The sequence below is a fragment of the Trichoplusia ni genome, chromosome 4 (assembly GCF_003590095.1).
Source record: "Trichoplusia ni isolate ovarian cell line Hi5 chromosome 4, tn1, whole genome shotgun sequence".
Lineage (NCBI taxonomy): Eukaryota > Metazoa > Arthropoda > Insecta > Lepidoptera > Noctuidae > Trichoplusia > Trichoplusia ni.
In genome coordinates, this window is record NC_039481.1 from 7,709,099 (window position 1) to 7,726,119 (window position 17,021).

A 17,021-nucleotide genomic window follows, 5' to 3' on the forward strand; every position below is an offset into this window, starting at 1 on the left:
CGACCCACTAACCGAGTGGTAGGCGCCAAACAAACGTCTCCGACCACCTAGCGGTGGGTAGCGCTGCCAACTATGACATGACACAATTTCTTAAGGCGTTGCCAATAATACAGAAATACTTAATTTAATGCATCACTTACAATTTAGTGTTGTACCTATAAGCTGACTTAATAGCATCCCCACGTTAGTACTCATTGTAAAAGTCTAAAAATATCGTCACACAGTTTGAGCAAATGATTAACTGAGTCTCGGAACAATGTATTCCTAATTCCGTTTGATGAACAGCGTACTTCAATTCAAACCCAGCGGTTTCGATTTAGTAAAACAGCCCTACATAGTAGTCTTAATGATTCAAGGCGACTTCAATTTGTTCCCGACGCGACACGCTGTCATGACGTGATACCATGGTAAATCATATGGTTACGTAACGACTGCATTTCTTGCTATGTTACATTACGATTTGATTCGCTTCTATCTACATATAAGACGACTATTTAAATTAAACATTTAATTACGTATAAGTTCGAGTATTTTTAAGATACTATATTTTTTATTTTTTCTATTAGCTATTTCAATAAATAAATACCAACTGATTAATATTGAATAAACAAATTGGTCAAGAAGAACAAGAGTGCTATTAATCACGGCATATTGTTCAACCACGACTGCGTTTATGAAACAAACACTAGTGGTAAGCCAGAATGTGTAGTCAACAATAATATTTGTTGTTTGTTGCATCAAATTGTTGAATCAGACAAACAGTTTTTATACGCGTAAATAACCCATCTAAATGTTTGCTTCCGATGTACGTTGTGGGGAAATCCAAGGGTAGAGTTTTGTATGTCATGTTTAATGGCTATAATTAATTTTCTTTTCTATGAACTCCGAATATTTGACATGAGACGTATGCATATGTAGTTAGCAAGCCTACAGGTCTATTAGTAGGTGCTCGCTGCGTAGAATAGCGTAAGGTATCCATGTGCCGTGTGAGTAGCGCGGTCAGTAATCACGCCACGCTACATAGTTGGCCGCGAGCCCAAACTATTGATTCATTTAGCTTTCATTTTCATATCCCTGCAGAATGAAAACATAGCACACGACTGCACGCCGTATTGTCCACTAATAAGCGGCTAGTATTTCGCACACTGCGACACATTTGCAGCATGAACGTGATTGAAGCAATTGTATATTGTTCCTTGAATATTGTTTGCCTCGAGACTATATATTGTTTTTTTTTTATGAGGATATAAAATTCTATTATTTCGATATAACCAATCTCGCAACTTTAGCTGAACTGTGATGTTGTGAACTTGTATTGAGGCTCATGAATATAGATTTTATAGTATTTATCATTGAGTAACATACAATACTAATTTATAACAGACCTTCAGAATGCACCTTGATACTCTTATTATCGTAACGCAAAAATCAACTTCCACTTCTTATAAAATAAGCAAAGATGATTAATTAAAAACTCATTTCATTGATGGTTATCAATGAAAGTAATTATAATCAATCAACTGTAGATAAACACTTACAACCAAATGTGTATTGTAAATAGTAACAGGTAGTATTTTATGAGTAGGCACAATGATAGAAGTTAATTGGATTGTCATGAGCTTCTCTCCGGCACATACTATGTGACATAACATAGGGTCACTGGAGCAATGAACTAGATCTTACTCTGATCCACTTAGCTGCTAGAAAAATACAGTTAGAATGATTTACAATTGTCCACCAGTTCTTTCAATAAGTATTTCAGTGTATTGAAATTTTGGTGTACAAACTATACGTGAATAATGAAAAAGTTGCATTCGCTCAACTGGTATAGTTCCAAGGTGAACAAATAACACTAATAATGACCTCAACTGATGATCTAACTGAGTCAGTTATTTTAAGAGAAAGGCAGAAATAAAACTATGAGTACCTAACTTAAAATAATTATAGTTCTCTAAGAACACTGACCATGACCACAGTCATATATTATTGGAATGAGTCAATTCCATTATAAGCACTAGTAAATATTGCAATCTAGTTTCTGAGAAAGGTTTCTATTCAGAAGCATGATTCATTAAAACAATTCTCTCAACAAACACCCTAAAGTACCTAAGTACTCTAATAGAATAGATATCAAACTCAGTGTGAAGGTTGCATTCAATGTTTGTGCTCACACAAATTTGAACCTTATTTCTAAGAAATGATTGTAGACATTAGAATAGAGGACAGTGAGTTACCTCTTTGGTACAGTAATGCAATGATAGAGTATTCTATTGTTTAATAGCCATAAACTAGAACATTACTCATCTGATATGGTACTTATAAACTCAGAAAAGATGGTGACCAATATAATATATTTATATTTTTTTGTTCATTTCATATTTGAAATATACAAAATAGTTTGTAATTAAATTAAAACTTCTTTAAGCATATTAAGTGACCATAAGTTTTTAATCCAAGTATTGAAGTTTAAGTAGACATAATCAAGTTTCTTATCCATGTATGCGATTTAATAAATTTACCATTCCGTATGTTATTGCTGATGTTGCAAACATGTGACAGTGTGGATAACCTACATTCACACAGATTGCTATCACTGATATAGAATATCACTAAGCACAGCAAAAGCTGAGCAACATGTTGCCTAAGACCTTAGATTTTAATAGAAGCAAACAACAGAGTATTTATTCAGTTTCAATTGAGCTATCAGAAGTAATAGCACCTTTAAATGATTACTAGGAAATGGATTGCTTTGATTTATCTGAAATGAAAGTAACCTCATTCCACATTAACTACTTGAAAGAGACTTCATGGTGGAAGATGGCATTACTTATAGTGTTTATCAAACTGTAAATGACATTCTTATAAGTATAATGCATTGCTCAATATATGGCCAACTGTACGAATGCGACAGCACTAACCTGCGACGGCTCCACTGACACCTGACTAGTGCTGCTGGTGAGACTGGTCTCACTTCATTGCGTACTTCCCACCACTCCACTTCAATTAACTTGGAATTCATTTCTTCTTCACTGCCGAGCCGGGTTCGCTTACGGGACATTATCACATTGCCTGCCGGCGTTACTTGCTTCCTGTTACTCTTACACTTATAAACTTAGAAAGTGAACTTTTTGGCAACTCTTTAACTGAGAGATAGTAACTGTATATCTTCAACCTTGTAACTGTTTATGACGACTGCCCAAGCATAGAGCTCTGACAGTGTAAAGCCAGCTATTCGATTTACGGTTACGACTTGCAGACTAGCAAAACTTGACTCAACCCAAATATTATTCAGTCGCCAAAAATATACAAAATAGTTTTTTGGTACTTTATTTGCTTTTAAACTGTCGTATTATAATTTTGAAATGAGGATTCATACATAATTAATAGTTTAAGCCAGGTTTATGTAAATAGAGATTTTAAGATAGGTATTACGAAACTAGCCTTTGACAGGCAAACCAAAACGAATGACTGCGAGTGGAGTGACATAAGCATTGCACAGAAAAAAATAGGTTAGTGTGGTCTTCGTAAAAACAAATCTACGCTTTTTAGTAGTGTTGCTCACTCATTTAGCCGTTAGCCGCCGAATGCCGACCGGAACCCAACATGCACCCGGTAACTTTTGCGCGGTGTTTTGTCGGTGCTTCATGCGTTTTGTCTTGTTGTAAACGAAAAATGGATATTGTGTATGGATATTAAATAATACTGACGTAATACGTTTGGTTTTGAACGATATTTACCTTGTTATCATATTTGGATAACAGCCTGCTAATCTATTGATAAGGAAAAAAATATAAATCTATCAAGTTTGCAATTATTTTTTTTAATGCTTAGGGAGGGGATGGTAAAGAAAGCTAAATCGAGTTTGCGGGGCTGCCACACTACGGGAAATTATTTGGTATCTCTAAAAAAATGTTTTACACCATAATCTAAGTAAAACCTAATTGTTCGGGTGGCGATACTGGCCCTGGCGAATCATGGGCGTCTTCTACGCCACGCTATATGATGGCTAATTTTATAAGTTTCTCAACCCTTTTTTAAAACGTAACCCTATTACTAAAGGTCCGCCGTTTGTCAGCCTGCCCGTCCACCTTTTACCAGACCTGTATTCCCTTGATAGTAGATTAAATCGAGTTGAAGCAACGGTTAAAGAGGTTATAATGGTCACAATTATGTCACTCAACATAACGTATTTAATAAGTTAGGTATGTCTACCTACCTACTTAAAGTAGTTATTATTTGTTTTGAGAAAGTGCAAGATTAATGTTGAATAGCATTGTATCCCGTGTTGTACATCTACTGGGTCCCAATTCTGCTATTTACAATGGCCGATGAATGTATGGCGGATTAAATTTGAAACTTACATATTCTCTTGAGTATTTTGCCAACACAATAATTGGAAATTCATTGGTCTTGACCGTGAGTGTTCCGCCCCGCTGAATTTCCAATTATGTTACAAAAAATGCTTAGAATAACACGAATGTCGAATAGTGCCAATTAAATCTAATTTCCATTCATTCATTGGGCACTGTAAATAGCGGGGTTCTTAACCAGTTTTGATGAAAATAACTAATCTCTGTTTGAGGGGGATATTCTGTTGCCTGTAGTCATTTTGAGAAGTGGTCAATTTATGACCGAGCCAGCGGTGGTTTTTGATGAGAGCAAGTCGAACCGAGGGCTTTGACGTTTGATGTATTCCTATAAATCGATCCGTATTTCCAGAACTGCCCCGTGTTCGTATACTCAAATCACCTCAAATATTGATTGTCTCGATGTTTCAACCAATGTTTATGCTCCCATATCTAGAGAACTAAAGAGTCCGATTTAAGTATTTTTATGTTGTACTAGGCATTATTCAACTAAGCTTACTGCAAGTTAAGTCTAACTTTAATATAGCAAAACCTTTTATCGGATCAAGTGTTTGAGTAGTCATAATTGAATAATTTACTACTAAAACAAGCAAATGTAATGACAAATAACTTTTATTTTAGTTAAACAAAGAAATGTATATATAATATTATATATATTTATTGGATAAAATTATTTCTTAAAACAGACATGACGCCTCGTCCATTGCGAGAAACCACCAAGTTCCCATCGTAGCCGAAATATGGCAATCTATATAATAAAACGTAAATGTAGACGGGCCCAATTGTTTCCAAAATATTTATTTCCATAATAAAAAAAATCACGAAACACACGTGACAATGGTACCATAAACAAGTTTAAAGTTAAGCTAGCTGCTTGCCTTAGGCCCAATACAGTCAAAGGTTTTCAATCAGGAGCCCATTAGCAATTTGACACAAATATTTTTCTTAATAGAAAAATATTTGTGTTTTATTCTAAATTATCAACAGCGATAATAAGTAGTCTATTCAAATAACTGCGGTTATACAAAACACCATTTTTTATAGGCGAAATAATCACTTAATATTTATTCGTCGGTACATTTGATACAACGTAAGCTGTAATATAATGCGTTTACGCTTTACATTTTATTAAGAACCTTTATAACGTCTTTATATACTTTTCATTACATAAAAAATTGGACCCATCCCCCATTACAGTTGCTTACAAAATACCGACATCAAGAAAAACAACTACATATAAAGACAATGAATATGTTCAAAGAGGTACTAACACTTTTATGGCTCAAGCGAGAAGTAACTTCAAAAATTAGTATAAAAATATATCACAGCAATTTAAGTTAGCCCAACTGGATATTTGCTGAGTGAGATCGAAGAATATAAATCCTCGAAAGGAAAAAATAACTCGTGTTAACTGTTTACAATATAATTTTATCGAACATATCTGTCGATTAAACTCGTCTAATGACACAGAGATATAATTTCTATTCCATCATTATAATGTTACAATATAATATGTTGATACACATACTACACAGTTAAATATCGTAGGTCAATGGTTAGTGATGGGTGAGAAATGGGCGTGATGAGAAGAGCGTGTCTGACAACGGATGAGCGCAGTGTGCCGAGAATGTGACGTGTGGCGGGTAGGTAGGAAATAAATATATGCCAAGTCGCAGGTCTTTAGGTAGACAGCGCAAGCTGCAGCGCTTCCTTGTGCTCGTTGCTAAGTTGCATCAGGACCGAATTGAATAACTCTGCATTAGTCTGCAACAAAATAAATTGTCTTTAATTTTTATATATACTGTTTCAAAAAACGTCTGACTGCATGCCGCAATGATATACGTAGAGTGTGTATGGATGTTATTTTATAAAGTAATAAAATATGATGGTTTACCTGTATTTGCCTGACGAGAGCTACCATCTGCGCAAAAACTGGGTTATCATTAGGGACGGCGTCCCTGAGGAATGCCTCGGCCAGTGTGGCGATGACGTGTTTTGGTGCATCCGGTGAAGCGAGCGCGGCGTGGCCGCTCGCCGCCAGCTCACACAACAGCGAGTAAACGTGGGGTGCTTCCTCTGTGTCTTCTGTCACTGGCAACCATGTCAGCCTGTTGAAAAAAACAACATTTAATAATGTAACTCTTTTCTCATGTTAGATGTTAGTAGACGTCGTGATGTGATGTCTTACCAGTGTCTGATGATTTCATCCCTATCAATCTGTGAGTGGTTATACTTGATAATCTTGGCGACAGCGGAGATAGCGTTCTCGGTGGCGTTGAGGTTCTCTACGGAGCGCGACTCCGGGTCTGCGACGAGCGCGGCGAGCAGCGGCGCGGCGCGGCGCAGGCGGGCGCGAACTGCACGCCGCCGAACTGCGCCAGCACCCCGCAGCCGTACGCCGCCGCCTGCCGCACCTCGGCCTCGGGCTCGCGCAGGCCGTTTAACATCGGTTCCAGGAATATGTCCTGATATTTCACACACGCAGGTCCTGCAAAATTAGCGTATTATAAAATCCATTTTGATATCAATCCACACAAAAATCCATTTTTAATTTTTAACCATAAACTCATTTCAAAGTTTCGGTTCATTGAAAACCAACGGAATTAATTACCTCCAAATTCAATAACGTCATCGAAAATGCATATAGCCCATTGACGGTCGGAGTATGGGCGTCCTGGAGCAAGCAACTGCACCAGATGAGGCAGCAGAATATCAAGATGTGGGAAGAAGCTTTCTCTGTAGGCAGACATGAGAGCATGCAAAACATCCGCGACACGCGATAATCCATATACATCCTCATTGTCCTCATCAGCTAGCTGCTCTTCTACAACCTGAAAATAAGAATATAAGTTTTAATAAAACTTTCCTTACCCTTCAACAGCTTGTTCCATTAAGTGCTTAGCACTATTAGAAAACATAATTTCAGCTGAATGTCATTTACCTCGTCGTAATCTTCATCAGCGCGTTTTTGACGACGCTCTGTGGCACGTTCGAAATGTTCAGTCAGTAATTTGTTTAAAATGCGCAGCACTTCAGTCATCATTTCATCAGGGAGACAACCACCTCCCAACAGCTCAATACACTAATAACAAAGATAAGTAAGTTAATATACATCATTACACGGGCACTGTTTTATAAATACATAATGTTTTTAGATTTATCATCCATCTACCTTAGCAAGACTGTTGAGTAATTCAACCTGGACTTCTTGTTCAGGTTCCGAGTCGATAGCCTTAAGCAGCTCGGGCAAAATGTATGCCCACATGCCTTGAATGAATTGTGGTCCCCGGATGCGTGCGCATTCGAGCAGATACGGCAGGGACTCGGCGGCTGCCGTGCGAACGTTGTCGTGGAAGTAGAACTTCAGCATGGGCACCATTAGCTTCACTACATCTTCGGCATAAGCCGCGAATTCCTCCTTCAGTTCGCGAGCGTAACACACTAGCATGTCACACGCGGATGCCTTGTCTTCGAGACCTATTGTCAAAATGTTATGTTTGAGTAAATAAAACTATAAGTTACTCAATATAATATGACCATCAAATTATTGATATATTACCGGCAGTCTTGATGCCAAAGTTCTGTTGTTCTCCAAGAGTGACAAAGTGCCAATCAAGGTCACCCTCAATAGTCTCGAGGTCGTCGTTATCAAGCAGTGCTACTTCGGGTTTCATGGCTGCAGTACGCATCACGGGTTCCATTACCATAGGTAAATACTGGGCGAACTTCTTGCCTAAGAATTAAATTGTATGTTATTTCTGTGATCATCTGTCTCAGTGCAAAGATTACAGAGACAAATTCATTTTAATTTAAATAACTTACCCATGATTCTGCAAATACGCGACCAGGCAGAAATAAGGTATGAGGTTTGGGGGTCATCAGCTGGCAGCTGCTCTCCTTCTGTGTGGGTCTTCAAGAGCAAGTCCATAACTTCTGAAGCATCACTGGTAAACTGCTCTTCACCCACAGCCAAACCTACGCATAGTTACAGAGGCAAGTAAATTAAACAAATACAACCCCATACATATCAAAAACGGCTCATGATTTGAGACTGTCCAATTTTACGCCACAAAAATTTTAACGAAAGTACGAACCTATGAGACTGACGCACTCAATAGTTTTGCCGCGAAGCATTTTCAACTCGTCAGTGGTGGCGTTAGCGATGATGTATTTAAGACAGGGCATCAGGCGCTCGTAGTATATGACAAAATCTTTTTCCACAGTATCAGCGACAGATGCGATTGTTGTCACTATTTGCTCCAACACAAGCTTTGTGCCGCGTTCCACCAACTACAAATAAAATATTATTATATTTCAGTCGTCATATGTACTAGCAAGATACTGTTGAGCTCTCAGGGTAGGGCGTGTACAGATATTTTATCAGTCAAATAGAATGTTTAATAGAATATTGGGTGTATACTCTGTATATTAACAGTAAATTAATGTCTGCGAACTGAGATCCGTGACTTTCTATTAAGTAGAAGGAAACGGAGCAATTGCCGCATTTTATCTCCCAATGCTATGGAAGTGATGAGCTTATCTAAATATGTGCACACCACTAACGAACATTGGAGTTGGTAATAAAAAACAGTTCATACCTCTTTAAATTTGGTGGTCAAGATCAATTCCAGCTTGCTCATCAAGGGATCAAGATACTGAGTAAGAATTGGTTTGGGGCAATCCTCGCTGAAATTTACTAAAGCAGCAGCCGCGTGAGCCTGTAAAAATGCGGAACTTAAAACCGAATACTGTAACTTACACTGAAATCATTTTAAACTGATGTTGTAAATATATACCTGCACGCGGGGGTTAGCATTGTCATCAAGCACCATTAGAAGGCCAGGCACAACCTTCTCATGGAATTTCTTTTCAAACACTGGAGCAAAGTCAGTAGACATCTGTCCAACAGCGTTACATGCAGCGTAACGTACTCGAGGATGCTGTAAAATACATATTACAACTTAATAAGTTTATGTATTACTGGTGAATAAAATGGTTTTGATCATCCATAACCCTCCTGGCAGTCGGGTAAAAATGAGCATTTGTGTATTAACTTAATTCCGTGACTCTGATATTTTGAGATCTAGAGACAAATGGAGCAGTTATAATCTTTGATTTTCCAATGTTATGGAAGTGATGTATCCTTGTGTTTCGATATATCACTAACGAACATTGGACCTAGACTGAACTGATTAATAATCTGGAGAATAAAGTCGTAGATGACTTCATATTTTTGTGCCCTGCAATATAATGTGGTTATGAATTTGTATTAACGTGAACTGAATAACTACATTAAACAGAAAAGACTGTAGTAACAAATGATATATTTATACTAATAGGTCAGACACTTGTCTGCGATCTACGATAACTTACAGGATCAGTAAGATAGTTGAGTACAGCAGAGACAACTTGGTCAAGCATCTGTTCCATCTGCTTATGGCACCCTTCGCCGGCAGAAGAGACTGCCATGAGCGCGGCGTGACGTCGTCGCCAATCTTCAGAGTTTAACATCTCGGGCACCCGGCCCACTATCAGAGCCAGCATTATCTTTCCACCCAGTCCACAGCACATTCTGTCCAGAGCTGATTCAGCTGCTACATAGTTTCTGTAACAGAGATTAATATTGCAAATGTAAGTCACAAAATACCTCATGTTTCATACTATGGTTGATTGTATAATTGAAATGAATATTTATTTAAACTTTTGTATGCAATTGTGATACATAAATGATGTGTGTAAAGCATAAATGTAATCAAGGGACTGACACCCAAATGTATAAGGAACATCGGGTGCTAATTATCTCGATATTTTATCTAGTAAGATTGATTGTAGCTAAGTCATATGAACATAGCCAATTGAGACAGTCTTACAAATATCACATAACATCAATATCGCAAGAATAAGAAGAATAATAAACTGACTGTTCATTGTCGTCTTCAGCAGCATCATCTTGCAGGGACCAGTCTGGCTCATCGTCAAGTTCGCACATCATCTCAAGAACGAGCGGCGTCAGCAGGCTCACACCATTAGGCACTTGTTTTCGGACCATAGCAGGCGCTGTCTCGCACAAGGTCACCATCGCCTCCAAAGCTAACTGGCGCCAGTTATCATCAGCGTCTGTGTCGCCTACAACCTGTTAAAAATAAACCATAGTACACAAATTTTAATCACGAATGTAATGAATATAATAACAGAAGACAAAAGCCAATTGCGCTAAGTTTTTATAACCTGATAAAATGTTACCAAGGGACTGGCACGTAAGATGTATGAAGAACATCTAGTGCTAATTATCTTGTTTTTTCTCTAGTAAGAACCTTTTTAACTACGCCATAAAGACAAAGTCCCGTCTAAAAGGATCTTACGAAAATATAAAAAATACTTCGTTTTGTCACAATACTTTATAATAATCCACAAAGATTTTAAATGTAACAGAGAATGTTATAACAGAGAAACAGAGCCATTTCTGAAAAATATATAAGGTCACAAATGATCATTAACCTACTTTGACAACATAAATTACATTTCTTCCAGAATTCAAGATCATTTATAACAGTAAAATATTACCAACCTTTATGCAGACTTGGAATATGGGTCCTAGTTGTGGACGCAGGAATTTTGGAGCAGACTCAGCCAATTCAATGAGAACTTTCAAGGCAGAATCATCATCACTTTTCTCAATGGATTGTACTACTACCTGTTAAAATAGTAAAAAAAACATTATATTTTATATAGTTCAGTATTATAAGTAAATTATTAGTATTATACATATATGTCTTGAGAGGTACTATCAAACTCCTTTCTATTAACAGAAATGGCGTTAGCGAAAATCTCAATTTATTATAGCACAATCTGGCAGTAACACATTTTATAATAAAATGCGCACGTAAATTATGTGCTACGAATTGTTGACATTAAATCAGTCACACACACACATTTATTTCATGCTTACCATGAAGAGTGTACTGTACCTATGCAAAATTTATAAATAACATGAAAAATTGTACGGTAGGAAATGTATATACAGTAAGGGGATATTGAACAACAAGTAACAATACAGTTTGCTATGTTGTAAGAATCTATAACTATTAAGGAGCATAGCCATATCTTAAGATTATGTCTACTTATTTTACAAGTCAGAATCAAATATTTGAGTTACAGTATCAATACAATGGAGTGATAAACTTCAACTATCAACCAGTGAGTCTTAAAATAGAACCAATTGTCGTTTCAATGTCGAATTCATGGCGCTTTGAATTTACAAGTGGCCAATTACGATTTGCGTGCAATATAGACATGACTTGGTATTTTTATTCATTGTAATAATTATATTATATATTTTTATACATATTAATGCAAAAGCCATTAACGATTGCTAGAGACTGAATGGTATTATAAAAAAAAGATTATCATTTAAACATACAACAAAAACCATTATTACGAACCTGCATTAATGGGAGCAATAAATCACTAAAATGTTTGTGTATGGCAGGCTCCTTCTCGTGCAGCAATATAAATGCGCCCACGGCTTTCACAGCTTGTGTGCGGAGAGCCTCCGATGTGGATTGCAGGGCAGTCAGCAGCATACGCTTGATCACCACTAGGTTCTCATTCTGACGGTGTCCAAACACACCAGGGACTGACCTGTGTCAATTTCATTTTATTATTTAGATAGCTATAATGTAATGAAATTATTACCAAACTGTCTAGATAGTGGTATTAGTCTAAATTTTTCAGTATATATGCACTTTCATATTGCATATAATGGTGAAGAGTCAGTTTGAACACCCTAATCTCAGAATCTCTCTCTACTTATCTAAATGGATAAATTCCTTCAATGTTAAAGAGCTCATTGATTGAGGAAGGCTTATAGGTTATACACCATTGCGGTATCATCAAAAGGAGGAGAGCAGCAATGAGAAACATAACATTACAAAAGCGGGGGGAAAAAGCACGTCTGTGCTGCATCATCATTGTGTATGAGTTTGTCATCAAAAATGGTTCTAAAAAAGTCCACGACAGAATGTTTCAAGATTGACTCACTATAATATTTTTTACAGAAATAAATTTTGTTGTTAAATAACGCTTACTTTCGAAGGAGTTTAATAAAAGGGTGTTGATCTTTATAAAAAATTAATACTTTTTATGTTACAAATATCTTACTATGTTGTCCTTTTGCATTATATAATTTCATTGTATATCTAAGATTGTTTTAATATTACCCCAACTTCAAATAAAATTCGAAGTCGCGGGCCGCGTCTAGTTATTCGTAATAGCAGAAAAAGTTATCCAAAGTAATAAATGCGATTCAACTTAGTTATTACCCTCCCCACTCTTCTTCCACCCAAGTAGGAACAATATTTTTTTCACGTGGCACTTGATACCATCGGAAAATGTGAAAAAAATGGTACACTTCAAGGCATTGCCACTGTACTGGAAAAAATGAAGCCTCATGTAATTCCAAATTTCACGATAGCCTTACTGGATTTATCACTTAGGCTGTAGGCTTCCATATTATTTGTAATTTCAATTAGAAATTTGTTTCGGAATCAGACTTACGTAAACATCCGAATACCAGCTTCTTGGATGTTGGGGTCTTGGGCACCAGCACAATTGAACATAAACTGCAGGAATTCTGGCCACTGATTGACGCCATCGTCGTCTATGTGATTTCTTGCCAATTCTGACACTACATCACAGATCTGATAACAATAAAAATAATGGCCTTACTTTCCTTTACAAAATATATCGATGTAAGTTTCGTTGTTAATTAAATGTCTCGAGAAGTACTATCAAACTCCATTCTATGATAGAATGGTGTTAGCGAAATTCCCTATTTACTGTTGCACATTCTGGCAGTTACATATTCCAAATTGGAATATGCACGTAAATCATGTGCCGAGTTTAACATCAAGCATATTTTAAATGATACCCAAATAAAAACTTATTAAAAACTGCGAAGACGCCAATAGCTACATTACAGCCGCGATTAAGTATCGGATCGAATCAGTGCCTATCTATTTACACATGTTAGATGAGATGCGCAAATCGTTACATTGAAATTCAATTGCACACGTGGAAGATGCCATATGCCGATTTTTTATCACATGCGCCACGGCGGAGTTACAACATAAATAATTCAACTCGATTAAAAATGTACTTTCTTTCACACTTGACTAACTTTAATTTTCAAGGCTTGCTTAATTTATGATTCTTATTTTAAGCCAGCTGATTATGTCGGTACATAACTAGAATGATACCTTGACCCTCATTAAGCATAAAAGTAATTAATGCTTTATCAGTTACAGCTATACCTCTTTGTTAAAGATTTCCTTCATTTTATCTTTTTATCATAAGGGTGACATATCAGGGTGTAATTACTGCCCGTTTTAAACCATAGTCCTAGCCAGAGATACTATTTCAGAATTGACAATATATATATCAAGCAGTATATATTAACTCAGTTTTATTAATGAAGAAAAAATAAAACACCAATACTGATGATAAAACTTATTATGGCTTCACAACATTAGACAGTTGGAATGTGATAAGTCACCAACCAGAGTGAACTATAAATAGAATGAAATTAGATTAAAAGTACTGAACTGATTCAGTGCATGAGTCATTGCCACAATTAACAGACATAGAACAGATTAAATAGGTAAATTTTAAATGTGTAAGAATTATGCAATAAAATGTTACTTGAGCATATATAATGAACCGAAATAATATAAGGCAATAGTTAAGGCAAACAATAGTTTGGTATTAGAAATACATAGGAGCTTACATTTGATTGTGCAATGATATCAGGATTTTTTAGTATTCTTTGAAAACTGGTTAATTCCTTAGATATGTTTTTATTCATCAATAAAAAAAAACAGAAAAGCTGCTCGCAGTTCAATACTGGGTTGCTAGGAAATCATGACTTTGACTTTTTTAGTATATTAGTATATTATGGGGGAAAACTAACCTTGCGCCTCAGACTTTGGCTAACTTCCATTTGTAGTGTGAGCAGTAGCTGTTCTCGAAGAGCTGTTTGCTGTTCGAATGGCAGCTTGGGGAAGAACTCAAAGAATTCTGCACTAAGTAGTCTCCGCAGCAGTACAGCTGCTGTCTGGCGACCTTCTTCACCAACATCTGCATTTTGGATAGCGCCCACCAAGTGAACCACCTTTGTCTCAGTTGGAATGTTATTATATGCTTCCTGTGTAATTAAAAAAAGTTTAACAGCTTATTATTTAGTTTTATTGTGTAACAATTGGCAAATTTGTCTCTCCAGGGAATTATTTATATAGGGAATTATTGTAATGGTTTTGAAATTTGATGATTACACATCTATTTAAAAATGTAAAGAAGAATCCTTGCACATTAATACTAACACATTAATTAACTGATATGAATACATAATTAACATTAACATCAAAAATGCGCTTCATCGATTTTATAGTGATCTTGAGAACCAATTAAATCTGGATGACACAAAACCACATATCAACAATGAAAATTGTTGAAACTAAATATCAAAACTAACTAAACCGCATGTACGAATAGACAGCCCGGCCGCTGGAATGAATAGGCGGTTATAAGCGATTCTGTGTAATAAACATTTACGTACAATGTATTTCACAGTAAGAAATGCAAATAAAGATTTAATATAAAACTACTTATTATGAGAGGTTTCACATGATACTATAGTTATTTGGTGCATTGTTTCCAAAGTTATAAAGAAGATCCTCCATGACCACGTTTTGACACGAGGCCAACAGAAAATGTTCACAATTAACGCCGGTAATTTTACGCGAAATTTTGCAAATAAACAATCAAAATGAAAAATATAGCGAGGACTTACTTCTGCTTGGGATCTGATGTCGTTATCTGTTGATAATAAAGTATTTAGTAACTGGTAAAATTGCGCCTGATCTCCTGCCATGTTGAACCTCTTCGAAAAGGCCCAATTTTTTTTCATAAAATTTTATCTGGCTGGTCACTTCATCTAGTCGTGTTGCCAGTATTTCTTATAATTTTAAAGTTCAACGAAATTGCAAAGTTGTTCTGCAATGGTAAAGATTCACTTGAATAATGAACAGGACTTTTGAAGCATTTTATTTTCATAACAGAGTTTTGTAACTATTACAATTTATTTTTCAACAACATGAAAATCGATAATCATCAGCACGTCCTTAAAATAGTTCATGAATTCCTCATAGACAACATAGAAACCGAAAACGTCAAATTTACTTTTGTTATTTAATTTATATTCTGTGGTCTGTTACTGAATTGTCAAAATCATTAAGAAGTGCGTTTTAATCAATAGTTGTTGCAATATTTTTAATATTCATGAAATTCATTTTAAGTATGAAGTTTTGTGCTAGTTATTAGACGATTTTAAAAGTACTGGAAAATAACTAAACATGGTACGTTATTACTGAAAATATCATGTTAATTTCTTTTTCACATTAACCTCCAATGTAACTTTTGGGTCTTAGATAATGTTTATTGTTTCTTAACTGTTCCTTATCCGACAAGTTTCACAAGCCTAAGTACCGTTAATGAACAAATTTCCTATTTGCTATTTCTTTATTCCGGCTATAAACAGTATTCAATAGCAGCTTATAATAAATTTGATTCCAGGCCAGTTCAGTCATTTTAGCGGGCCTTGGAATGGCAGCAGTCGGGTTCGCCGGCCGATACGTCCTACGACAAATGCCGAACGCAACATCAAAATTTGCCGAAGCTGTTAAAAATTTACCGAAATTCGATAGCGAAAGTCTAGCTAATTCTAAATATTATAAAGGTGGATTTGAACCTAAGATGACCAAAAGGGAAGCTGCTTTAATTTTAGGTGTCAGTCCTACAGCTAGCAAAGCTAAGGTAAGGATTAAATATGTAGGGACATGATAAGCCACATTCAGGGCCTGTTACATGACCGCCACATACTTTCCTGCGAACTAACTTGATAGAATTTTTCATACAAAGATTTACATCCATTTATCTGCCAGATAGGGGCTAATCAGTGATTGTGAAGCAGGCACTTACAATGAGAGAATAGTGTAGGTATGAGTTAGGTTGTATTAAAGTCCTTTTCAATTTACAGATTCGGGATGCCCATAGAAAAGTAATGTTGCTAAACCATCCGGATCGAGGAGGTTCACCATTGATAGCAGCTAAAATAAACGAAGCTAAAGACCTTTTGGAAAGTGGGAAGTCATAACATGATAGATTTAGCAAAATTATGTGTATATAGAACAATGTTAGAACAAAGTTGCTGTTAAAATGTTTGGCTAGACTAATTACCTGATTGATGTAGTAGCATTCAACTTTGTTTATAAGGGTAATTATAAATAAAATTCATTTTAACATCTCAATAGTCTATTCTGTCACAATGAACATCCATACATGTATTATGGCATATCCTAACATGATTATAGGGAATTAGGCAGACAGCTTGCTAATCACAGCACAATACACAAGGACCCACAGAAACCATCAAAAATGTATTTTATAAAAATACATTGAAACATTCTATAGTAAACATGTCTATTAATACAGTTTACAAATCCTACTTATTTATCTACCTGTTTTTGTATGATTTTATTTTATCAGTGCTAAAATTGCCTCCTAGACTACTACATTAGTTGAGAGTACTACGTTTGACAT

The 17,021-nt window shown here is 36.0% G+C and overlaps 2 protein-coding genes across 2 annotated transcripts; one reads left to right on the forward strand and one right to left on the reverse strand.

The window, feature by feature from the left end:
• Nucleotides 1–5,774: 5,774 nt before the first annotated feature.
• On the reverse strand, nucleotides 5,775–15,336 carry LOC113492859 (importin-5-like). Its single transcript, XM_026870555.1, is given in 19 exon segments — nucleotides 5,775–6,131; nucleotides 6,262–6,475; nucleotides 6,556–6,706; nucleotides 6,709–6,855; nucleotides 6,979–7,198; nucleotides 7,309–7,449; nucleotides 7,540–7,844; nucleotides 7,927–8,100; nucleotides 8,190–8,342; nucleotides 8,462–8,657; nucleotides 8,966–9,085; nucleotides 9,164–9,307; nucleotides 9,741–9,972; nucleotides 10,289–10,500; nucleotides 10,936–11,061; nucleotides 11,810–12,008; nucleotides 12,924–13,066; nucleotides 14,335–14,568; nucleotides 15,214–15,336. Coding segments are annotated over 19 exon segments (3,312 nt in total). The 5' UTR covers nucleotides 15,331–15,336; the 3' UTR covers nucleotides 5,775–6,047.
• Nucleotides 15,337–15,625: 289 nt separating this feature from the next.
• On the forward strand, nucleotides 15,626–16,915 carry LOC113492862 (mitochondrial import inner membrane translocase subunit TIM14). The gene is made up of 3 exons (XM_026870559.1): nucleotides 15,626–15,778; nucleotides 15,996–16,235; nucleotides 16,459–16,915. The coding sequence occupies exons 1-3, from the start codon at nucleotides 15,776–15,778 to the stop codon at nucleotides 16,573–16,575; spliced, it is 360 nt and encodes a 119-aa protein (XP_026726360.1). The 5' UTR covers nucleotides 15,626–15,775; the 3' UTR covers nucleotides 16,576–16,915.
• Nucleotides 16,916–17,021: the final 106 nt, after the last annotated feature.

Excerpts from the sequence above, each read along its gene's own strand:
- LOC113492862 (XM_026870559.1), top strand. Across the intron at positions 16,236-16,458 it reads CTACAGCTAGCAAAGCTAAG|ATTCGGGATGCCCATAGAAA; the intron begins GTAAGGATTAAA and ends TTCAATTTACAG.